This window comes from Hemitrygon akajei, chromosome 26 (genome assembly GCF_048418815.1).
Source record: "Hemitrygon akajei chromosome 26, sHemAka1.3, whole genome shotgun sequence".
Classification (NCBI taxonomy): domain Eukaryota; kingdom Metazoa; phylum Chordata; class Chondrichthyes; order Myliobatiformes; family Dasyatidae; genus Hemitrygon; species Hemitrygon akajei.
Window position 1 is genome coordinate 21,861,294 of NC_133149.1, and position 26,641 is coordinate 21,887,934.

Here is a 26,641-nt window from a genome sequence, read left to right on the forward strand (position 1 = left end):
TAGGTAGTGAGAGCTTGTCACCATTACCACTCCCGGCTATAACAACCTTAAAGAACCAATAGAAGGCAACTGAAAGTCCATCAAGAGAGAAAAGGTAAAATACGAAGGCAAGCGAGCCAATAATATCAAAGAGGATACCAAAAGTTTTTATGAGTATGTAAAGAGTAAAAGAGAGATGAGAGTGGATATTGGACAGCTGGAAAATGATGCAGAAGTTGTAGTAATGGAGGACAAAGAAATGTTGGATGAATTTAGTAAGTATTTTGCATCATTCCTCACTGTGGAAGACACTGAAATTCAAGAGTGTCGGGAGCAAGAGTGAGTATAGTTGCTATTGCTAAGGAGAAGGTGCTTGGGAAGCTGAACAGTCTGAAGGTAGATAAGTCACCTGGACCAGATGGACTACACCCAGGGTTCTGAAAGAGATAGCTGAAAAGATTGTGGCGGCATTAGTAATGATCTTTCAAGAACCACTAAATCCTGGCATGGTTCCAGAGGACTGGAAAACTGCAGATGCCTTTCATAAGGGAGGGAGGCAGAAGTGAGAAAATTATAGGCCAGTTAGCCTGACTTCAGTGGTTGGGAAGATGTTGGAGTCGATTGTTAAGGATGAGGTTTTGGGGTACCTGGAGGCACGTGATGAAGTAGTCCGTAGTCAACATGGTTTCCTTGAGGGGAATTCTTGCATGACAAACCTGTTGGAATTCTTTGAGGAAATAAATAGGCAGGATAAACAAAGGAGAGTCAATGAAATTTGTTTACTTGGATTTTCAGAAGGCATTTGACAACACACAGGATGCTGCTTAACAAGGTAAGAGCCCATGGAATTACAGAAAACATACTAGCAGTAGACTGGCTGACTGGCAGGAGGCAAAGAGACAGAACAAAGGGGGAACTTTAGTCTCATCCGACTACAAGACCTTTTTCCACAACTTTACAGTAACTTCTTAGTAACGCTTTGCAAAGACTTTACAGGCAAGGATATGCTTCTTTTAGCAGTATGTGTGGTGTAAATCTAATACTGTGCATCGGCCAGCTAACGCCATCCTTCCTGTAATGTATGGTGGAGGTAGCATCATGCTATGGGGTTGCTTCAAAGCAGCAGGGACTGGAAATCTTAAACTAGAGAGGAAATTTTTCTTTCAGCAGGATAACAACCCAAAGCACACTGCCAGAGCAACCGTGGAGTGGCTTCAAATGAATAAAATTGATGTCCTTGAGGGGCCCAATCGGAGCCCTGCCCCCTCCCTCTTGCTTTCTGCTGCTGGAGGAAGGGGCAGGAGTCTTGGGTCTTGGGTAAGGTTTGATTGGCACAGCTTTTGGACTGGACCCAATTTTAGGGGATTCTGCATTTCGTGTTAGATGTGTTCCTGGTTTCATTTTGTTATTGCTATTTTGCGCAACTTTGACCGGGGCGGACTGGCCCTGCGGTCTGCAGTTAATGAACGACACAGCGCTAAATTGAACTGAACTGAACATTCTGAGACTGTTTCATGGAGTCTACGATTTAATGTTTAATATTCTGTATCTTATTTGCCACTTGCGCGATTTGTTCTTTTTGTTTTGCGCGCTGAGTGTTTGATGTTTTCTTTGAACAGGTTCCATGATGTTTCTTTGCTTCATGGCTGTCTGTGGGATGTTGAATCTCAGGGTTGCATACTGCATACATACTTTGATAATAAGTGTAGTTTGACATTGACTTAACCTGATCAAGCTTCTCTGGCAAGACCTCAGGATCGCTGTCCACTGCTGCTCCCCAACTAACCTGGCACAGCTTGAGCAATTTTGCACGGAGGAATGGGCAAATCTTGTGCCATAACGTTGTGCAAAGCTAATAGAGACTTATCCAAAAAGTCTACTGCTGTAATAGCTGTGAGATATATAAAATAGCAGTAGACATACAGTCACACACAAAAATAAAATACGAGGGGTGATTGATAAGTTCATGGGCTAAGGTAGAAGGTGTCAGTCTTGGAAAACCTAGCACATTTATTTTTCAACATAGTCCCCTCCTATATTTACACACTTAGTCCAGCGGTCGTGGAGCATACGGATCTTGGACCTCCAGAAAGTGTCCACAGCGGGGGTGATTGATAAGTTCGTGGCCTATGGTAGAAGGAGATGAGTTATACAGCTCTCGTTACATGCACATGCAGTTCAACTCTTCGAGTGATTATGCAGAAAGTTTGAAGTTAACTCATCAGAGGTGATTGATAAGTCCGTGGCCTAAGGTAGGAGATGAGCTCTTAACTTGCTGCATAATCACTCAAAGAGTTGAACTGCATGTGCATGTAACGAGAGCTGTATGACTCATCTCCTTCTACCTTAGGCCACAAACTTATCAATCACCCCTGGTATGTTATAGGTCCCTGAGTCGATGGATGTTGTTGGCAAGAGCAAGCCTGCAGCAGTCTGCAGACATACGCAATCCAGCTTGTCTTCCACAAAGTGACCACTGGAGGGCAGCACCGGCGCTGCACCACACTGCCTCCAGCATCACATGTGGGTGGCTGCAACAGGCGACTCTGCAGCGTGAGACCTGGTGCGCGTAGCAACCGAGGCCACGCCGCTCCACCGCTGTCGAACCGGTGAGCCGGACTTGCAGCTTTCCGCGTTGCCGTTGCCCAACACGGTCTTGCGCTCACAAGAAAAAGGACCAAGGCAATCGCTCGCTGTTAGACTGTACACCGCCTTCGCGCACCAACTACGGGTGCCTCTCTGTAAGCAGGCTGCACCAAGTCCTGCTCCTCCACCAATTTGCAGCTGGCTGATGGGGTAGACCTGCAGAATTTGAAGTTCTGCCTGACCCAATCATCCCCTTTACTTCTCCTTCTCAGTGGTGCTCCCATGTTCTCAGACTCTAAATTCTACCTCCCTCAGTTATTGTTAATTTAAATTTATTTTTCACTACCTTAGGTTGCACTACAATCTTTGCAGCATTCTAGTTGTTTTGACATGTTGTTTTATTTATTGTTGTATTTATTATTACCGTATACACTGTGAGCCTCATGCAAACAAGGAATTTCATTGCACCCTGGTATATGTGACAATAAACTAATCTGTATCTTGATTTGTTTTTCAAGGTGCAAGTTCTACCACTACTTAAAGGACAAGAGAACTTTGTGACAGCTCATTGAATAATTGATTCTGTCTCGTCCCAAGGCATTATCTCAGAACAAGTTTTGTGCATCAAGTCAAAACAGAAAATGCTGAAACAGTGTGGAAGGGACTTAATGTTTCAGGTTGAAGAGCTCTCATCAGAATTGGTTAACTGATGAAGAGTGTTCATAAAGGTCCCACAGCCTGAAGTATTAACTCTGTTTCTCTTTCCATAGAAGTTGCCTGACTTGTTAAAGTATTTCCAGTGTTTTCTGTTTACCAACTGCTGCGGGTTTTTTGGTTACTATCTCTTGTCATTAAAGCTCACTGCAGCTTATGGTAAGCGAGGAAGAACACTTGCATTTGTGTAACACCGTACACATCCTCAGGAATCTGCCAAAGTTATTTTTCACCTCTAAGCCTGTTAGCTGTGCAATCCCTGCTATAAAGTGGAAAGTATATTGTTTTTGAACAGAGCAAGTTCTTAAAGGAAGTAATTTTCAGCTGAGTGTGGTTATCACTGACCAGAAACTGAACTATATACAGAATGTGGCACAAAGGCAGGACTGACGCTGGAAGTCCTTTGGCAAGTATCTCGCCTCCTAGCTCCCCCAAAGCCCGTGCACCATCCACATGGATCAAGTTGGAAGTGTGGTGGAATAAGCTCCACTTGCCCGATTGAGGCTGCAAAAAGTTTGACACAGGACCCTGCTAGCCACTCTGTCCATACCTTTCACTCATTCCACCACCAATCACAGTAGCAGCAGTTATACCATCCACAAGATACGCCTTCCAAGCCCACAATCTCTACCTGACAGAAAGACAGGGGTAACAAAAGTACAGGGAACACTGCCACCTGGAAGTTGCTCTCCACGCCAAACGCCATCCTGGCTTGGAAATGTATCACCGTCCCTTCACTGTTGCTGGGTCACAATTCTGGAATTCCCTCCCTACCAACATCGTTGGTGAATCCACACCTGAAGCTCTGCAAGGGTTCAAGAAGGCAGCTTGTACTACCTCCTCAAAGGCAATTGGTGGATGGGCAATTAAATGCTGGCTTAGCCCTTGAATGAGTAACAGTATAAGGCAAAATAATTACCCAGTACAAGGCAGAACAGAGAATCCTTCTTTTCTCAAAAGGCTATTTGACCTTCACCTGTGAGGCCAGGTAGGGCCTCGTTTTAAAATCACACACAGACATTTGTGTTAACAATATAACAATTCCCTGGAATTGTATTAAAAATGTAGCCTTGATTCTGGGCTTTCCCCTGGTAGGAGTTGAACCCGTAATCTTCATCGTAGTAAAGAGTGACCCACCCATTGATCTACAGTGTACGTATTGCATTGGTCTTGAGTGATGGTGGTGTACGTGGGTTCACTGTTCTGTCTAGTGAACACATCCCAGGCTGGCCTGCAGCGGGAGGAGTGCCTTTTACTAAGTTTCCATTCTTTGTCCTGCAGGTCTCATGGCTCACAAGCTCTCAGTCCACGATTACCAGCTGCTGCTGAACAAAGGCTGGGTCAGGTGAGTGCTGGGAACATTGAGTAGAAACCCTGAGCATTTGCAGTAAAATATCTGTGGAGAACCCGAGGGAGAGTGTAAATAACTATCTGTGAATTCAGCCACTGCTTCGTTAACGTACAGAGATCCGGAGTTTAATTTCAGCTCTGCGCTGAGTTAGCCGGCCCTGGTTGGAAGCTACAATTGGTGGAGAGGGTGTATGTTCAAGTTCAACTTCAAGTTTAAGTTTATTGTCATTCAGACTTACACAAGTGCAGAGCTAAATAAAACAACGTTCCTCAGGAACCAAGGTGCAAAATACAGTATATATAGCGCATAAAATAATAGTCTCACAATAATGTTAAAAGATAAAAAATATTCTGTAGATGTACAAGTTGCCATAAAGTGCATGCATGTAGGACACATAGACACATATACAACACTGGCATTAATAACACTGGACAGCAAATTTTTTTGAAAGTGTTTTTTTGAAAATTCCTCAGAATTTTTTTGTTTGCCCTGATACCATTTCAACAGGACCACAATGTCCTGGTGAAACCTTTCACCATGCTCGTCACTGACAGTGCCAATGTTTGCAGGGAAGAAGTCTAAATGGGAATGCAGGAAATGGTTCTTCAGTGACATGTTGCACTTCATGGTTTTGTATGCTTGAAGCACGTTGTCAACCAGCTGCACAAGTTCTTTGAATTGCCTGTCATTGATGACCTGTTTGATTCATGGACCAACAAAAATGCCTTCCTTAATCTTGGAATCAGTTATTCTGGGAAATATCTGTCTCAAATATCGAAATCCTTCATGAAAATTTTGTGCCTGGTGACAGCAGATTCCATCCTTACAGTCTTGAACCCAATAATTCTGCTTTTGCCTTTGACAAACCCAAGTCTCTGACCAGGTCATTTAACTCAGATTGAGTTATCAGATGAGGCTCACTTAACATAAAGAGTTCAAAATCTGTATCAGTATCGGTGTTGTTTTCCATTCCTGACTCGTGCATCATGGCATCTTCATTGGCCTCCTCTGGACTCCATGTCTCTGCGTGGCTCAGTACTGGAAGACCATCATCATGTGACACAGGTCTCATGGCTGAAGGGAGATTGGGGTATTCCATGGATTTCCTGTTTTTAGCAGAGAAACCAGACACACTGTCAGATAGAAATAGCAGTCTGTCACATGATCCTTCTGCTCTCGCCATATCATCGGGACAGCGAACGGCATTGACTTACGAGAACCTCTGAGCCAAGTTCTAAGATCGGCTGCGCATATTGCGTAACAAATGTGAGGAGCGCTGGCTTTGACTTGGTCGCCAATTTTACACCCAAAGTAGAGCTCATAGGCTTCTTAATAAGAGGTGTCATGCTCTGTCATTGAGATTTAGGTGTATACTCTCCACAAATATAACAGGAAGTGCCGCAGCTGTTGCAGTATTGGCAAGACATTTTGCTGTCACAAATACTCCTGAAAATGCAATTTATTTATTATAATGATTACGCACAATATGCTACGCGCGCGAAGCATGCGCATTAATGTGATCGCAAACCGATAATACATGTAAATGCAACGCACAGAACGCAATACATGTAAACGCAATGCATGATGCTTTAATAGCCTTACTAAAACCTGTCCTGCCATGCAGCATCCACCCTGACTAAGCATGCCTGGACACCTCCGGGCAAGATAGAAAACCTTTCAGCTTACATTGTGGGCAATGTTTTAATTGACTTGAATTATGATTTGAAATAACAAATATAGGCAATTTCAAAAAAATGGTGTGCGATCCGGAAATTTCATGGGGATTTTCATGATCTGCAGCCCAAAATCCATTTGATACACCCAATAGAATTCAGGAAGCAAAATCTTTGTTGTCCAGTGTAAGGTGTATTGGGTGGTAGTAGTGTGTTCAGAGGTCTCACAGCCTGGCTTTTGACTAATTATTTATGGATTTGAAATTGCAATATTTCTGAAGAGGGGAATGTTTAGACGCATTCAATATTTTGACATATCGTTCTCATTAACCCCGCCAAGGGGAGGAATTACATGGATACAAGTTCCCCACCACATGATGAAAATGCTAGGAAATCAGCAGTTTCTGACTCAGACTACCCCATGTCTGGCACCAACAATCGTTCCACAGTCAAAGTCACTTAGATCAAAATTCTTCCCCATTCTGACATTTGGTCTGAACAACAACCGAACTCAGCCAGACCCTCTGGCTGATGTGTTCCAGCAAGTTCCCTCTGTAGGCTGTGAATGAATAAGTTTTTAATCTGTTTGAAGATCAGTGGTGGAAGCAAGTGGATTGCTTCTCACTGCAAAATCCAGACCTATTCCTTCTTTAACTTCCATCGCCAAGAATCTTGCTCAGAATTTCAAAATGGGACTTAACGTGGGCACGCTATTGTACACACAGTGGCCAGTTTATTTGGTACACCTGTACACCTCGTTAATATAAATATCTAATCAGCCAATCATGTGGCCGCAACTCGATGCATAAAAGCATGCAGACATTGTCAAGAGGTGCAGTTGTTGCTCAGAATGGGGAAGAAATGTGACCTGAGTGACTTTGACGTAGAGTGGTGCCAGACAGAATGGTTTGAGTATCTCAGAAACCGCTGATCTCCTGGGACTTTCACACACAGCAGCTTCTAAAGTTCACAGAGAATGGTGTGAGAAACAAAAGTCATCTAGTGAGCAGAAGTTCTGCGGGTAAAAACACCTTGTTAATGAGAGAGGTCAGAGGTTCAAGCTGACAGGAAGGCGACAGTAACTCGATTGACATGCACTACAACAGAGGCGTGCAGAGGAGCATCTCTGAATGAACAACACGTTGAACCTGGAAGTGTTGAAGTGGACGGGGTACAGCAGCTAAGTCCATGAACATTCACTCATTTATTAGGGACTTTATTAGGTACAGGAGGTACCTAAAGTGGCCTCTGAGTGTATAGCTTCCAGCAAACAGTCTTTATTTGTGGAAGTTGGACTCTACTTAGCAGCAAGCACAGTACAATAAACATAATAGCACACAGCAGCATGTCACAGTCTTACGGTGGCACCAATCCTCTTTACGTTATACCTCCCTCAGCAGCTAAACACACAACTTCCTATGCAAACGTAAAGAGGTGAGCAAAGCTGTACAAACAGATCAATGTATATACATTGGAGGCACAGGTACAGTCATGAATTGACTCCAGTAAATTGCAGTTATATCCAAAATATCAATCTATGGACTTTGGTTACATTTGCAAGAATTTATATGTACAATAACAATTTTAGACATTGTGCACAGGTAACGCACTTGCAGTGTATTCCCCTATTTACTGTGCATGATGACATATTGCCCACTGTACTTGTAACAAACTCTATTCTGCTCATATACATGGTACTCAGCTGTCCTCCCCAGTTTATGAACACTCAACTTATTGCCAGTCCTTACCTACGACCGAGCATTGCAGACACAGCTACAGTCATTAATAACTCTGCTCCTGTGACTTTGGCTGTAGTGCACCTCATCTGTGTCACTTCCAGAGCAAGTGTGTGACGGATGAGTTGTGCTACAGCCAAAGTGACAGGAGCAGAGTTATTAATAACTAACTGAGGTGGACAGCATAAGTTGAAGAGAAATGCTGAGAAACATGAAGGAGTGTCAGGACAATAATTATCCACATATTATTTGTTGGAGTTGTCTGAAATATTTGACAGTGCCTCATCCCATCACTAAGCTGTATCCACACCAGTTACAATGTCTTGGCTGGTTATTTTAATGGCAGTTATAAACTTACTGGAGTTTTTTTTGCCAGGTTACCAGTGAGGTGAATGCATCCTACAAACTCTCCCCAAAATCATACAATTTGTAGAGCATCTCTCTGGCGTAGTCAGTGGGAGTTTCCTCATTGCTGGACAAACCATGGACAGCCACATTCAGATTCCGTCCTCAGATGTGTGGATTCTCTGGTGTTGGTGGCAGGGCCTCTCCTCTCTCGCAGTCCACTGTTTTCCCGTCATTCAGGTTCCCGTGTTCAGATCTCGATTGCGTCACCATTACTGTTCCTGCAATATATCCACACCAGCGATTATTGTCCAGATACTCCTTCAGGTTTCTCTTAAACTGCAATTCTCACCATGCTCTCAAAGTGAGACGATGGATTGAAGGACTTTGCCTGTATACTCTCGTCATTTACCCCACGCTAATCTGCTCCTCAAGGCTGTGCCGGGATGGTTCTGTATTGCTAAAATCCTCAGAGTGGCAATGTAACACCCAGTAGCCTTTTCTGGCATCAGGTGAAAAGTTCGAGAATTCACTCAGACAAAATGAAATTTATAACTTTAAGGAAAGAGTTTGACGGTGAAGCTTTTGGCTTGACGTAAAAACTCAGTTGCTAGTTTTAGTTGATTTGAGCTATAGGTATCTCTGAATGTGGTTGAATTGAAAGAGTCTGGAGAGAGTTGTCAACTCAGCCAACTCTATCATAAGCACAGCCCTCCCCACAATCGAGGGCATCCATCATAAAAGACCCTCACTGTCTGGAACGCGTCCTCTTCTCATTAAATCAGGAAGGAGGTGCAGGAGCCTGACGACCCACACTCAGTGTTTTCAGAACAGCTTCTTCACATCTGCCATTAGATTTCAGAATGATCCATGAAAACTATCTTGCCATTCCTCTTTCACACTATTTATTTATTGATTGATTGATAATAACTTACAATAACTTATTATGTCTTGCACTGCTGCAAAACAGCACATTTCATAAGATGTGGCAGTGATAATAAAACTGATTCTGATTCTCAGCTACCCCAGTAAAATGCTCAGTCATACTAAACCCAGAGCCTCTCTGATCACTGACCCGTCAAACCCCTGCGATCTCCAGCTGATTGCACACCACAGCCTCACTGAAATAACTGACCCCCATATGAATAACAAACAGAGAATAGACTAGAGAAGCTCAAATCAGCTGCAATCAGTCCTGTTAGTTATCCGGTCTCCAGGTATTAGAAGCTCCTCTTAGACCAGGGGTACCCAACATTTTTGTTAATGCCATGGACCCCTACCATTAACCGAGGGGTCTGTGGCCCCCAGGTTGGGAACCCCTGTCCTAGACAGCTAATACCTCAATGCAATCTATACAAGCACAAACATTCTGTTAATTAGTGACTTGAGGAAACCCTGGAGAGGTCGTTAGAATCCTACAACTCTGTATAGATGCAGGCCAAGAGATTTATGCCCAAACTGAAGGTGAGGAGCAACGTTACTGCTGGGAGTAAACACGTTGTTGTTCGTCATGCTGAGGAACGATCACCGTTAACCAAAGATCACTGCAGACTGAGCCACCTCAAGATGTCACATTGCAGACACTGTTCAGACGGACAATGAAGCAAATGCTTGTGTCATCGGGCACTAAGAGCGGAGCGATCACTTTGGAGTGTAATCTTAGATCTCTCACCATGTGATTTGGCCATTGCTGATGGAAAGTGATGGCCACCCACCATGGAATAAGAGGGATGTTTGTTAAAATTTCTATAAGCCTTCTGAAAGCAGAACAAAAACTCAACCCTATACCACCTCCTCAAGATAATGGGACATAAATTGTAGTCTTACTAACAATACTATTTACTGTACACTCAGTGGCCACTTTATTAGGTACACCTGCTTGTTAACGTAAATATCTAATCAGCCAATCCTGTGGCAGCAACTCAATACATAAAAGCATGCAGACATGGTCAAGAGGTGCAGTTGTTGGCAGACCAAACATCAGAATGGGGAAGAAATGTAATTTAAGTGACTTTGAGCTTGGAATGATTGTTGGTGCCAGATGGGGTGGTTTGAGTATCTCAGAAACTGCTGATCTCCTGGGATTTTGAGGGTGCCACGATGATTCCTGAAGGTGCCACAATAGCATAGTGGTTAGCGCGATGCTATTACAGCTCAGGGCGTTTCGGAATTCTGACACCATTCTGTAAGGAGTCTGTACCTCCTCCCCGTGGTTTTCCCCAGGAGCTCCTATGGTCCAAAGACATAGCGGGTAGGTTAATTGGTCATTGTAAATTGTCCCGTGATTAGTTTAGGGTTAATCTGGTTTGTTGGGGGTTACTGTGGTTCAAAGGGCCAGAAGGGTTTGCTCCATGCTGTATTGCTAAATAAAATAAGATAAATAAATACATTTTCACTCACAACCATCTCCACAGTTTACAGATAACGGTGCGAAAAAAAATTCAAACATCCAGTGAGCTGCAGTTCTGTGGGTGAAAACACTTTGTTAATGAGAGGTCAGAGGAGAAAGACCAGGCTGGTTCAGACTGACAGGAAGGTGATGGTAATTCAAATAACCAGGTGTTGCAACAATGGTGTGCAGAAGCACATCTCTGAACGCACAACATGTCAAACCTGGAAGTGGTTGGGCTACCGCAGCAGAAGACCATGAACATACACTCGGGCCACTTTTATTAGCTACAAGGTACCTAATACAGTGGCCATGGAGCGTAAACAAGAATGAACTTATACTATAATTTCAACGCCACCATCTAGTCGAGGAGCTGAAGTAATTTATTCGTAATATGACTGAGAATAGTTTGCTAGCTTGTCAATGACCAGTTAGTTAATGTTAACTCCGATTCTTTGTTTGTTCCAGGAGCGGGAAATATCTGTACAAAGCTGCTATGCCCATCACGTGCTGCCCCACCTACACAATGAGGTAAGCACAGCACTTATCTGATATATGATTTTGATCTTCACTGTTGAGTGCTTTTCTCATGTGTGTACATTTACTAACTCATTAAATTGAAAGCAATTTGACATTGAAGCAAAGTCATTTTGCATGAGCTTCATTTAGTAACTTATTCAGAAGTTCTTCTAGGTGAGAGACAATATTAAATGTAGGTACAGAGTGAGGCTACGTCCACACTACACTGGATAAATCTGTAACCGAAGCTTTTTTTCTTTGTTTTTACCCTCTGTCCACACTAAAATGGCACTTTCATCCCCCGAAACCGGAGCTTTTCAGAAACGCTTTCCAGGGTGGGTATTTTTGAAAACGCTGCTCGGGCAGATCAGTGTGGACGTGCTAACCGGAGAAATCTGAAAACGCTGTCAGATGGCAGTGCACTATTTCATTGTTTTCTTGAACACAACCTAACAATTTCAGAACAGACGGCAACGAAACTGAAGCCAGAAGAGTTAGAAATGTACTCACCAAATACTTTGACCCATAACTTACTGAATAAATAAGTATACTGTACTCACTTTGCCCTGTTTTTTGTCCTTGCTTGTATGAAGGTGGTTTACCTATTTATGCAAGTACTTCTCTGACAATAGATGTCTAACAGCCTGCTGTAACATTGTATGGAAATGCAAGATAACACTGATGCACATTTAACAAGGTGCTTTATTAATGCAACAGAGTTAGTCAGTTTTTCAATGTTCGTCGTCAGCTGGGTCAATCTGTCCATGAACTCCCTGTCGGTTGCCTCCGTACGCTCCAGAATTTGTTTACTTTTGTTCTCCTGCGCGAAAGTCAACAGCTGTCCGTTGTTTTAAGTTTTTCTAGTCTGTAACTACACAAACGCGCACTTTTACGGCGAGATTCGACACCAAACATGTCGCTTGTTTTTGGTAGATGTGTCCTGCGCATGTGCAGGAGGAGGAGATTCACCAAAATCTCCGTTTCATTGTGGACGGAGATATTTTCAAAAACGCATAGTGTGGACGCTTATCGTTTTTACGCGAAACCGGTGTTTTCAAAATTATCCAGTCTAGTGTGGATGTAGCCTGAGTTAACAAAGGAGGTTGACTTCCTAACAACTGCCTTCAGGCACTTTTCAGAGTAAATAAAGCATTAGTAGAGTGGATGGTAAACTCCCTTCTGTGTTTGGTTCATTGATCTTTATGACAAAGGGATCCTTACATTTGACCATCTTTGGTGAGATCACACCAGATATATTGTGTACAGTTTGGTTTCCTTAGCTACAGAAGGATTGCCAAGAAGTACAAAGAACGTTCACTAGATTGATTTCTTGGATTATGGGATTGACTTTTGAGGAGGAATTGAATGGTTCAGGCCTACTATTTTTAGGAATCCCAAAATTATAGAAAATTTATGAAAAGGAGACCATGTAGCCCATAGGAAAGGAGCTACCCAATCCACAGCACTAGGTCCATAATCCTGGTAGTCATGGTTGTTCAAGAACATCATATCAGGAAGAAAAGTTGATGGTTAGTGGGTGTTTTTGTGACTGAAAGGCTGTTACCAGCAGTGTTTCACAGAGCTCAGTACTCAATTATAAACACAAGAGATTCTTCAGATGCTGGAAATCTTGAGCAACACCCACAAAATGCTGGAGGAACTCTGCAAGTCATGCAGCACCTCTGGAGGGGAATAAATAGGCATCGTTTTCAGCCAAGTCCCTTCATCGGGACTGTAAAGGAAGAGGGCAGAGCCACAATAAGAAGCTGTGAGGGGAGAGGAAGGAGTACAAGCTAGTAAGGAGGACGGTGAACCATGGAAGAAAGGGAAGGAGAAGGGCAACCAAAGGGAGGTGATAGGCACAATGGTGTTTCCACTCCACCACCATTGATGGTGCCCTCACCCACATTTCCTACATTTCCTGTGCATTAGAGCTTCCCATTGAATGTTTATTCCCCTCCATAGATATTACTAAGTTTACCCAGCTTTTAGTGTGTGTTGCTCAGTATGCAATCTCTTGCTTCTTGTATACGTTAGTGAGTTAGTCATTAAAGCCATTTACTGATGATACAAAATTGGCTGTGTGGTTGACAGTAAGGAAGTTATTAGGCTATCAGTAATGTTGATAGTCCAATTAAATGTGCAAGAGATTTAAGAATGTACCACAACTCTGACCTCTATATGGTCAGAGGTAAAGGGAGAAAAATGCTTAAAAATTGAGAGGTTTATCAGAGTAGATTTGACAAAGCAACCAGAGGAGAGCCAACCAACATAATCATTACTATTAGGAAAGGTGAAATGGACCTAGGTGTACTTCCCCTTTACAATTTATTTAAAGTCACAATTGAATTTGAGAAAGGGGCAATCCCATTAGTGCATGGAGTACAATACTGATCCAAGAGAAACCTTTTCGTCCGAGAATGCTGAGAATGAGAATTTGGAAAATGTTACCAGAAGCTGCATAGCTAATAGCATAGATGTAATTGTGAGGGAGGAAGGACTAGGACGATGTGTTATGGGTGAGTTGAAGAAGCCTGTGGAAGAGGCGAGCATGGAGCAAATGGCCTTTTACTGTGCTATAAACCAGATGTCACTCTGTCTTCTGGACGCCCAAAGTTCAAAGTAAATCTATTATTAAGGTACTTGTATGTCACCATATGCAACCCCGAGTTTAATTTCTCAGAGAAATATCTGAGAAAGTCTCAGTATGTATTCCATCACTGAAAGGATTTTTCCCTTTACTGCTGTGTCAGGTGCCATGTCTTGGACTTCCGGATATCCAGATCACAGCGCCGAGTTCTAAAGAAGATGCGGAAACATTTAACACGAGTTGATGCTATTGTGAAAGAAACTGCTGGTGAGTGTAAAAGCAGTGACTGCAGCATTATGCTAGCTGAAGAAAAATGGATGATCTGTCAGAGGAGAGACGCAAGAGACTGCAAATGTTAGAAATCTTGGAACAGCAACGGAAGTGCTAGAGGAACTTAGCAGGCCAGGCTGCACCTGTGGAGGGAAATGAACAGTGAAAACAATCTAGGACATCCGAGATGTACTCCTATTTCAGAACCTCAGCTTCTTGCATCATTCCCACTCTCCCTGTCTCATCTGCATATAACAGCAACCAGCTCTTCCCCTCACACTTTTGTATTGGCTATTTCCCTCTGTCTTGATGAAGGGTCTTGATCTGAATTGGCAATTCTTCATTTCCCTCTGTCGGAGCTGCCTGACCTGTTGAATTCCTCCAGCTTTTAGCGTGTTACTATCAGGAAGGGTGGAGAACATGAAGAAACTATCTATGTTAATTCCATAGCTGAAATAAATGATTTTATTTCCTTTCAAAATGGCATCCAGGATTTTTTTTTTGGACATAATGCTATGAACTCACAGGAAATCATGTTGTGTCAGCTTTGGCTTAATGCGGTCCCTCTCAATTCTGAGTCAGGAGATCATGGGGTCTAGCCCCATTCCAACCTCATTGCGCACGATCTAGGAGTCATCAGGGTAGAACTGAGAGTCACATTGCCAGGTGTACCGACTTTGGGAAGAGAAGGGGAACAGCTGTTCATTCATGTGATAGCAGTTCCTGCCTTGGCAATAAACCTAATGGAGCAGAGAGCTCTGCTGGTGCCCAAGTAAACACACAAAGTTCGGCTAACAATGCAAATCAATAGGTAAAGGCGTCCTTTGTCACTTACTGTTGGCGGAACCCATAATGTGTAAAAATCACCTTTTAACTGCCAGTTTGTTTGTTCTTTGATGCTAAATGTGTTTAGAGAAGAAAATATTGCATGATTTATGATCCTAAAGCTTTTTCCAGCAAATAAAGTACCTTTGAAATATAGTTGTTGCAATAATAGGGGCAATGCAGCAGTTAATTTACACATAATGAGATCCCACAAATACGAATGTGATCATGAGAGATCAGTAGTTTAAATGATTTTGTTTGAGTGATAAGTATTGGCAGGAAGTGGCTGAAGACTTGAGCATTCTCTTAATAATAATGCTGTGGGACCCTTACGCACTCGTGCAGGTGGGTCTGATTGGTCTTACCCAAAAGTTGGCATTGCTCACAGTGCACCGCAATTTCACTGCTGCATTGTGGGTAAAGGTTTAACAACTCTCAGAGGTTTAATGAGGTGTGAGCACATGACCGAGACCTAAATCACAAGGAGAATAAAGGGTATTTGTTGCTCACGTTATTTAGTGACCGAAATTCTTCTTACGGCCCATTACGCTGTTCAGGGCTTCCTTCATCATGTCAGTAGCTTCCTCTCAGTTTTCACTGCTGTCAGTCATGCAAGTCCCGGTGGAGACTCAGGAATACCGTCACACACGGATGCAGAAGGATTCCTCATTGCTTTTTTCCGCAAAAATTTTGTTTTACCAGTCAGGGTCGTTAGCCCTGAGCTGAACTCCTGAACCTGGAGGATCAGCGGACAACTCTTAGTCTGCCCTCTACCCTTTGACCTGTTTAGCATGGGTGACCCTACCAAGAGTCAAGGCATAAAGCCCTGACTCCAACCAACATAGCTCTCACACATTGAGGCACACAAGCCACCAATCTATAACAGCATTGTAATCCACTTGGAGAGTGATAGAATTTTATGAGAATTTTACTTCACAGAAACTGCTCAGTAAATCACTGAGATGTACTTAACTGATTGTGGAGAGGACAAGAGTACATTTTAAATTCAAACAGTGGCAAGATATCTTCTTGAAATTTCTCTTCTTCTTCCTTCTTCCCCCACCCCCCTCCCATTGAAAGAACTGACCCAGTCCATGGCACAATTTGCCAGATGAACATGTGCTCCCATACCTCACCCACCCTCCCAGCCAAATGCTACATATTTCAAAGAGTGAGATGATTACGCTCATCATAACAGTGTCGTATTCTAGCCAAACATCTGCTCTTATAGATTTGCCGAGAGTGTTCAAAGCCCATTCAACAGCACAGGTATGTAAATCTTCAGACATTCCTTTAACAGTTAATACACGGCGATTGGACTGGTGCCCAAGTTAATTACAACTCCCTCCTAGTCTGAGGGTGAGTGGAAAATGTTCACCATGTATCAGATTGGAATTGGGTTATTATTGTCTCATGCACCAATATTATAGTGAAAAGCTTGTCTTGCATACTGTTCATGCAGTTCATTGAGCTAGAATAAGGTAAAACAATACCAGAATGCAGAATAAAATGTAACGGCTACAGAGAAATGGTAGTACAGGCAGACAATAAGGAGCAAGGTCATAACGAGGTAGATTGTGAAGTCAAGAATCCAACTTATCGTGCCAGGGAACTGTTCAGTGACAGCAGGGTAGATGTTCTTGGGCCTGGTCATCCAGGCTTTTGCATTTTCTGCCCTATAGGAAAGGGGACAAGAGAGAATATCCGGGGAGTGTGGGATCTTTATTTATGCTGGCTGCTTTACTGAGAGAGTGAGAAGTATAGACGGAGTCTGTGGAGGGGAGGCTGGTTTTCGTATTGTGCCGAGCTGCGTCCACAACTCTCTGCAGTTTTGTGCAGTCACAGGCAGAGCAGTTGCTGTACCAAGCCACACAGCATACTTTCGATGGAGCATCCAGAAAAATAGGTAAGGAGCAGAATACCAAATTCCATTAGCCTCTGAAGAAAGTAGTGTTCCAACATTGACCCTTTATAAATGTAGCTCTGTATTGCCTTACCTCAGTGGCATGGTCAGTCATCCATCAATCAATCAGCAGCAGCTCTAAATAGTTATTAGTTTTCCCACTAACACTTAATTTAATCACAAAGTTTATTCAGCTGATTCAAAGTCATTGGGCAAGCATTTATGATGTTATTTAAAAAGGATTAAGTTTGTTTAAGTGGGGATAAAAGGAAACATCATAAATGTCTTTTTCAGAAGAAGTAAAAATTGATGAGTGATTGGCTGCTCGCACCCATTCCATGCTGGCAAGATGGCAAATTCCATCTCTGATAGCTTTCACTGCGGATATCCCTTGTAATGGCCGTTCATTTCTGACGCTGTTGGAACTTTTGCTGTACTGACCGGCATGTAGGATGGAGGTCGGGATCTTCCAGTCACCCTTAGCCTAGGGTGGACATGAAATTAGGTTGGGGGAAAGTCTCACTGTCCCATATCAACCGCAAACAGAAAGTGAGAAAGGTTAACTTCAATTACGATGCCTCCAAATGTCAAATAATCCCCAGACGTTCGAGGGGTTTTCACAGCAGTGAGGCTCTTACAAGGTAGAAATTAAATGACAAAACAAAATAATAATCATTGAATACAGCAGAGATCCAGTGGCAGAAATGTTAAACAGGGATCTGATATTTGTTGTGAATGTGATTTTGTGTCTGTTATTTCAATGTGATTTGTTTCATTCTGAAGCACTTAGCACTGAAGAGGACACCACGTGCCATAAAGAGGAACCATCGCCGGGACCTGGGCAGGTCAAGCTGACCACTGGGCAGACACCCTGGACTTTCCCTGAGAGGTCTGACGAAGACTGGTCAGAGGTAAACCACGTATCTGACCAGCGGAGCGTGAACAGCAGCCAGACGTGGCCTGGTGAGTTCCTTCAGTCACCCACACGATGACTGAACCAAGAATTGATGCTGGCACGGTTAATGGGAGCAGAAGGCCGCAGAGTGTCATTGATTTGTTCAATGGGCTAGATGGGGTTCACTATTGACCTAACCAAGAATGGTAGGCCAGAACATACTCTAAATGGGTACAAATTTGGAAACTACGGACAAGCAAGGGATCTGGGTTCCAAGTACAGAGTCAAAGCAAGCTAGTGAACAGGTACAAAAATAATTCAAAGGGTAATGAGAAGTTAGCTTTGCTCATTTAGGAAGGTGGGGGGAGGGCCAAGTCAATTTAGCCTGACAAGAATTTGATCTCTGATTTAGCCAATCTCAGGTGACATGGTAAAATGGCCTCTGTGCCTCTAATTGTTGAAGGGTACATCAGCCGGAGTTATTCATAAGTGTATCCAAATCACTATCTCAGCATAGCGATACTATAAGAACTTTGCTCTACAATGGACTTCTTTTTTTGTTCCAATTTTTTTCTTTCCTGTATAACTTATATTTAATTTATGCTTTTCCTGTGAATGTTGTGCCTCTAATGCTATCTACCTGATGCTGCTGCAAGTAAGTTTTTCATTGCATCTGTGCACGTACTCGTGCACATGACAATAAATTTGACTCTGCCTATTGTCCTAAAGTCGCGATTATTGATCTGGTGGCCTGTATTAGGGAATGTCGATGTGTTGTGGGTCGACTGGATTTTGTGCTGATGATCCAGAGCTTAATAAGTTTGACTTTGAAATGAGGGATAAACTTTCAGTGAGTGTCGTCGCTGCCCAAGAAATTGTTCTTCAGCTCAAGCCACTGCAAGAGAGGAGAGAATATTTGAAATCTACAAAAAAGAGAGGGAAGTATCTGGCTCAGATAGCTGTGCCCTGTGGGTACAGGGTGGCTTATGGGTCACATGTAATCATAACATGGATCTGTGGTGTAATGTGGTTTATAAAGCCACTTGACCAAGGCCATTTCTCTTCCCTAGTTGAAGACACGACTTCACGCAAGACCAAGGAGAGTCGGAGGGAGCTGCTGAAGGGCCCCGAGAGGGGTCAGCAAGCGGAGCTGGAGCCTGCGGAGCCTGAACTGGTGGGACTGACGGAGCACAAGGTACCAGGTCAGGAACCAGCTCCTTCACAAGGTCCTCAGCCATCCTTGTCACAAATTTCCACCAGTGCAGTGCACCCATCTCCCATCTCACATCCACTCCATTCCACGTCTGCACCCAGCCGTGCTAGATCACTAGAAGAGCTTATCGAGGAGAGCATGCCAGCCACAGCACAGCATCAGCTGGAGGTAAGAATCTGTTTGCCAAATCTCATTCATCGAGGAACAGCCCATTAATTCATTGTTGATAAAGAGTATCACAGTGAGGACTTTAAGCTCGTGTTATTTGACAAGGACTAGATGGGCTGAAGGGCTTTCTGTCAGTATGTTAAAGTGGCACAGTATAAAGGTGGAAAATGCTCCTTGTGTCTGTGCAATTGTTCTGCTGCGACCAAATTAGAAGTGATAAGTAAAAGGGATGAGTAGTTGTTCCAGAGCGATGTACAAGGGGGAGCAAGCAGAGATGTGGCCCCCTAATTATCATCTAAAACAGATCGTGATTACACACCGTTATACACACACATTAACCCATAATGTTAACCGCATAGCATTCCTCATTTTTTTGTGTGTTGCTCGGTAAGGTTCTGGACGTGAAGCATGTACTGAGAAGGGGAATCAAAAGTAAAAGAGAAACTACCAGAGGTATTGCTTTCATAAATGAAGAATCACAATCAATGTGTCTGGCATCCTCTGTTTCTCCTGAGTGAGGCTGTTGCTGTCTGAAATACTTAAAACAATTAAATCCAATCAGACAAATAGTCTTAATCTGATTGGCACTATCATTTGGATTGGAGATCAGTAGGAATCTTTGTGGTCCTTTGAACTATTCAAGAATTGTTGGTGGTCTGTGTCCTAATCACAAACCTATCTCTTCCTCTCAATGCTCTGGTACGCTTGTCTAACAAAAATCTATTTTCAACAGATTTAACATTAACATTTGACCTAGCATTAATTGCCATGTCTCATGGAATAGCAGAACAGACTTGAGAGGCTGGTTGGCTTAATTCTGCTCCTATGTCTTATAATATGTTTACTTACAGCAAAGTTAGGGCCTATTCGGCTTGGCAAATCTCTCCAGCTCTCCAAAGCATCCTATCTGTTCTATTCTCCCAGTTTTTTCTCTATAATCTATTCTTTGTCACGTTCCAATCAACAACCCTTGATTTTTCTGTCATCCGCCTACACTCTGGGCAATTTACAATACCCAATTAACCTAACAACCATCTTTGGAATGAGAGAAATAACCAGAGCACCTGGGGGATTCCCACACAGTCACAAGCAGAACAAGCAAACAGCACACAGACAGGATGGCAACCAGGCCCAAATTGGATTGCTGAGTGTGGGGCACCAGCTGTACTGGCTGTGTCACTACTTGTTGTCCACTCGTAGTAATTTCTACGCTAGTACTACTTCCTGAAAGTACTGTTTTGTATCGTGGTTCTGAAAGGTTTTGCTCTAATTTTTAGGCACAGTCCCTCAGTCCTAGACTTCCCAACTCTTATTGTAGGAGCCATGCATCTGTTTTTGATCTGCATCGTATTCTGTGTTGGGCGTTTATTGTGATAGTCAGTCACGTGGGTGCGGCGTGGTAAAAAGCGAAGGGAATAAGCTGCGTATTCATGCTTTGTTCTGGTTAGTTTAAGGTGGGAGGGGAGAGGAGGGACATTGAAATTTTGATACTGAAGTTGCTTTTTTTTTGTGTGGTGAGGGTATCAAAGGATTTCTTGCACCAGGAAGCCATTAGGCCCACGGGAACAATGCTATATCCCGTACAAGCAATCCTATCTGTCCCATTTACGCTCCATGTTTCCCTGTACCTCTGCAACTGCAACTTATTCTGCCGCACACGTGTCAGTCAACTCCCATTTGATTCTTTTTGCCACGAACCTACAGTAGGGATAATTTACAATTAACCGACCAGCAATTCTTTGGGAAGTGGGAGGAAGCTCACGCACAGGGAGAACATAGAAAGCTGGCACCAACAGCACTTGAGGGGCCATCAGATGCATCAAAGATCAGTAAAGAGAACTGAATTGCAGATCAGTCTTGTTGGAGTGGCCTTGCAGAGTGGGACAGAGATGCCATGTGATCTTAACCTGATCCTCCGTTTATCAATAAATTGTGAAAGTAGTAATCTAAATGTCAAAAGGGGAACATCAGGTTTATTTTAAAAACTGGAACACTGCAAGTGCTGAAATCTGAAATAAAGATGGAAAATACTGGCGACATTTGGCTGGTCAGGTAGCATCTGTGGAGGATGGAACAGAGTTAATGTTTTGGATTGATGACCAATCAGAACTAGGTAAGTGTGTGGGGGCGTTGGAAAACAAAGTGAATCTCTGTGACAGGGTAGGGACTGAGATTGTCCTGGTGATACAACAACGACTTTGTGAGGCCTGAGAGAGAATTTTATTTAGTGCAACAGCATGGTAACAGACCCGTCAGGCCCAGTGACACCATCCTGCCCAATTACACCCACATGACCAGCTAATCTCATTACCCAGACATCTTTGCATCGCGGGAGGAAACCAGACTATGCAGGCAAACCCCACGTCATCGCGGGGAGAACATGCAAACTCCTTACAGACAGCGGCAGAATTGAACCTGGGTCTCTGGAGCTGTACCCGCTACGCTATCATGCTGCCCTAAAGAACCTTTAAGTCCCACGTGGAAACAGCAAGATTTGAAGTAACAAGTATCAATGCCAAAACCCAGGATTGAACCAGGGACCTTCAGATCTTCAGTCTAACACTCTCCTGACTGGGCGATTTTAGCAAATGATAAATGTGTTTTTTAATCACATCTGATGAGTCTGAGTGGGTGTTTAGTCCATAAGGGTGAAGTTTGTGTTATTTTAATTCTGCATCCCACTCCTTACTCTGCATTTACCGATGTACTCTTGTACAACAAAGACCCAAGTAAGCTCAAGGAACAACTCTCGGTATTGCATCCTTTGGAACACAATACTCAATTTAACACCTTCGGATATCCAGCCTATACTGTTAGTATCAGCACTGGCTAATTCTTTGTCATGTCACTCACTGATATCCTTAACCCAGTCTCTCTCTCCCTTCAAAGATGCTGCTGGACTTGATGGTAATTTCCAGCATCCCATCTTATTGTTTTTATAATTTTTAAGCGTTATAACACTGAACAGGTCGTTCTGGCCAATGAGCCTGCACCATCTATTTACACCCATGTGACCAATTAATCTACTAACCCACACACCTTTGGAATGAGGGAAGAAAATAGAGCATCCGGAGGAAATCCCAGGGTGAACATGCAAGCTCCTTACATATAGCAGTGGAATTGAGCCAGGGTCACTGGCACTGTAGTAACATTACACTCTCTTATTTCAGGGCTACTTTTGTGCTCTGTCTCAATAATTCTAGTTCAGCGTTTCTTTTTATCTCTGGTCCCCTCATTGTACCTTCCTCAGATGGATCAACAATGGTTCATCAGCCTTTTCTGATGGCATCAGAAGCAATTAACTCACCAAGACAACCTTGGTCTCCCCCCTATCACAGATGGTCCCTTTGCTCTCCCCACCCCTGTCCCACCCTATTCTTAGCTTTCTCACTTTTCTAGTTCTGAGGAAGGTGTTATCAATCTAAGACATCAACTGTTTTCCCCCTCTACAGATGCTGCCTGATCTGTTGAGTATCCAGAACACTCTCTGTTTTTAGTAATGGGTTTATTTTGCTTATTCCCCCTTAATATTTGTTTTTCCTTCCTTCTCCACTCAGGTGAAGTTGCTGAGACTTTCTCCACCCAGCCCTGAACTACAAGCCACCTTTGGTGAATCATACAAGGTCTACAAGCGCTACCAGATGCACGTGCACAAAGACACAGAGCTGATGGCCTCAGAGGCTGAGGTACCAACTGTGCTGACTCATTGACACTGTATACAGCTGTGGAATGGTTGGGGTTGTGCCTTATATTGGTTGTGGGCGTCGGGGGTGATAGTGGAGCTGAATATCCCTTATCATAGGCCACTCTGTTGATTGGCGAGGTTCCTTGCTGTCAGTATGCACATGGGAAGTGCACTTAGTTTCCTGAGATGCCTGACATGAGAAGAAAATAAATGGGTATCTCACGCATTCCATTTGGTGGTATTAACATCACCAAGAACAAAGTTGAGAGGGATCCAACTAGACGACTGGTTAGCACTGTGCCGGAGTTGAGGAGAACGGCTTATTTTGTCCTCCAGCCACATCATAGAAGATGGAACAAGCCCTTTGGCTCACAATATCTGTGCCAACTGTGATGCCAATTTAAATGGTACATGATCTTTCCCTCATGACTTGAGGGCTGTGCCCATTATTATTATACCCATAATGTCAGCAAAAATCAAGGAGGTCATTCTGATATTCAGATAAAGGCACAAGTTTGATCCTTGACACCAGGGACTGAGGGTGGACTGAAAAGACTTGGACTTCCCTGAGAAGCAATCATGCAAGGTTGTGCAGAAGATCAGATCATCAAATTTAGAAGAATAAATCAAGGCCCATAGGGAAAGTAAAGACTAGGTAAATGACTGCAAGGTTTATGAGAGCAACACTTGGGGGTGTTCGTTCAGTTAATCAAACACAAATATATGACTGTTTAGTACAGGACCATCAGCAAGTTCTTTAGACAAGGAGTGATCAATAAATATTACAGTAACTAAGTCCCTGTAATTGTTAAGCAATTAAGTGCTATAACAGGGGATTTTTTCCCCCTCCAAAATCCAGCCTGCTGGTTTGATGAAAAAAGTACAACAGACACCTAAACAATCATTACATTTCCAGCTACTTCGTAGGTTCTGTCAGCATGGATGAAAAAACAACTATTAGTGGCCAAAAGCTCGATCTGATAATTTCAGTTTAATTCAGATCATTTAATAATCAATGGATAAAACTTTTCAAAGTCTTCTAAATTCAGCAAAATAATCAACACAGGAGATCTATTGTGATTGGACATTGCCAGGTCAAACACAATGGACTTGGAGAGATAAGTTCGTAAAGATAAAAGATAAAACTTGCATTTATATCGCACCCTTTGTGCCCTGGAATGCCCCAGAATACTTCACAAACTGTAGTATGAAAAGTCATTTTACACAGAACAAGATTCCAGAAATGGCAATGTGTTAAGGACTGTATCAAAGTACAAAGAAACTTCGTTCTTTTTGTTCAAAGTAAGTTTGAAACTTTGAACTTTCAAAGTTCTTTAAACTTTGATATGTTTGTGATCATACAATGTTTAGGTGATACTGATTGAGCAGTAAACAGATAAATTCCATATGTACTTTCAAAGTAATGCCGAGAACATTTTTATTACTATTTTGTTTAGCACGTTGCCTGGAAAATGGTACCTCTCAGTACAGCACCATTGCTCCCATAGGATAGAGTAGAATATAGTTAAGTTGTATGCAGGTATGGCAGAGAAATGGCAGATGAAGTTTATTCCGAGCAAGTGTGCGGTGCTTTGAGTGGGGAGGGGTCTAGTATAAGGGGAAACTATACAGTTAATGGCAGGACCCTTAACAGCGTTGATGAACAAAGGGATCTTGAGGCGTAAGTCCATAGTTCACTGAAGGTGGCCATGCAAATATGGTGGTGAAGAAGGCATATGACATGCCCTCATGGGTGTGAATCAGGAAGTCATGTTGTAGTCACACAAAAAACTTTAAATAAGCCACATTTGAAATGTCATGCCAAGTTCTGGTTGTCCCATTACGGGACGGATATGGAGGCTTTGGAGAGGGTGCACAAGAGGTTTGCCAGGATGCTGGATTGGAGGACATAAGCTAGGAGAGGTTAGACAAAGTTGCAAACACGAGGAGATCTGCAGATGCTGGAAATCCAAGCAACACACGCAAAATGCTGGTGGAACACAACAGGCCAGGCGGCATCTATAGGGAGAAGTACACAAAGTTGAGTTGTTTTCTTTGGAGCATCAAAAGCTGAGGATAAAAGAGACCTGACAAAAGTTTATAAATTCTTATAAATCAGAATTTAAGTGTGAAGTACATTTAAAGTTAGGCAGGGTGGGGGGTGGTTGAAAAGAAATGTGCAGGGCAAGTCTTATTTATTTATATATTTATTTGTACGTAGAGATTGTTAGGTGCCTGGAACAGGCTGCCAGAGACATTGATGGAAACAGACACAATTGTGGTATTTAACAAGGTGTTAGATAGACACGTAAATATGACGGGATATGGATCATGTACAGACAAAAGTGATTTGATTTAATTTCTGTCATGTCTGGCTCAGACAATATGGGCCAAAGGGTCTGTTCCTGTACTGTACTGTTTCAGAGACTATCACAGTAAATGTTTGTACTTCTCAATCTCAAGTTAGGCTTGAACCCACCTGCAGTACTGATTTAGACAAGAATGTTATCAATTGAAATAGCATTGATAACGGTTAATAATTACCTCGTATACAGTTAACAAATGCTTTGAAGAAATGGAGATATGTTAGTATAACTACAGATTAGATCAGTTTATGAATGGCAGACACTCAGACGATGCACACATTTTGCAGATAATTTTAAACAGTCAGTAAGTGCAGCTGGATTTCTCATGACTAGTCAGGCAAAGAGTTAGAAGCCAGAAAATTTTTCCTTTTGAATAAAGCTTGAAAAGTTCCTTGGGTAATCTCCGAGTTGCTATCAATGGACAGGAATCTTCTTACCATTGAAATTCAATCTAAGGCTACATCCACACTAGACCGGGTAATTTTGAAAACGCCGGTTTCGCGTAAAAACGGTAGGTGTCCACACTATGCGTTTTTAAAAATATCTCTATCCACACTGAAATGGAGATTTCGGCGAATCTCCTCCTCCTGTGCATGCGCAGGACACATCTACCGAAAACAAGCGACATGTTTAGTGTCGAATCTCACTCACCATGAAAGACCTGGTGCGCGTTTGTGTAGTTACAGACTAGAAAAACTTAAACAACGGACAGCTGTTGGCTCTCGCGCAGGAGGACTTAAAAGTAAAAAATAAACTAATACTGGAGCGTATGGAGGCAACCGACAGGGAGTTCACGGACAGTATGACCCAGCTGACGACGAACATTGAAAAACTGACTAACTCTGTTGCATTAATAAAACACCTTGTTAAATGTATAAAACATGTCTGCATCAGTGTTATCTTGTATTTCCATACAATGTTACATTAGGCTGTTACACATCTATTGTCAGAGAAGTACTTGCATAAATAGGTAAACCACCTTCATACGAGCAAGGACAGAAAACAGGGCAAAGTGAGTACAGTATATTTATTTATTCAATAAGTTATGGGTCAAAGTATTTGGTGAGTACACCTCTAACTCTTCTGGCTTCAGTCTTGTTGCCGCCTGTTCTGAAATTGTTAGGTTGCGTTCAAGAAAACAATGAAATAGCGCGCTGCTGTCTGATAGCGTTTTCAGATTTCTCCGGTTACCCCGTCCACACTGATCTGCCCAAGCGGTGTTTTCAAAAATACCCACCCTGGAAAGCGTTTCTGAAAAGCTCCGGTTTCGGGGGACGAAAACGCTGTTTTAGTGTGGACAGAGAGTAAGGACAAAGAGATAAGGCTTCGGTTACGGATTTATCCGGTGTAGTGTGGACGTAGCCTAAATTGAACACATTAACAGCCTCGGGGATCATTAATATGCAAATCCATCAATATGTCTGTTTCACACTG

At 42.8% G+C, this 26,641-nt stretch overlaps 1 protein-coding gene across 1 annotated transcript in view; it reads left to right on the forward strand.

The window, feature by feature from the left end:
- LOC140716803 (arginyl-tRNA--protein transferase 1-like) overlaps positions 1-26,641 on the forward strand; it is a 95,705-nt gene that overhangs the window by 50,713 nt on the left and 18,351 nt on the right. Inside the window, exons 2-7 of the mRNA XM_073029712.1 lie at positions 4,561-4,624; positions 11,242-11,304; positions 14,046-14,149; positions 17,664-17,843; positions 18,846-19,156; positions 22,714-22,842. Coding sequence (XP_072885813.1) covers positions 4,561-4,624; positions 11,242-11,304; positions 14,046-14,149; positions 17,664-17,843; positions 18,846-19,156; positions 22,714-22,842 — 851 coding nt within the window. The remainder of the gene's footprint in view (positions 1-4,560; positions 4,625-11,241; positions 11,305-14,045; positions 14,150-17,663; positions 17,844-18,845; positions 19,157-22,713; positions 22,843-26,641) is intronic.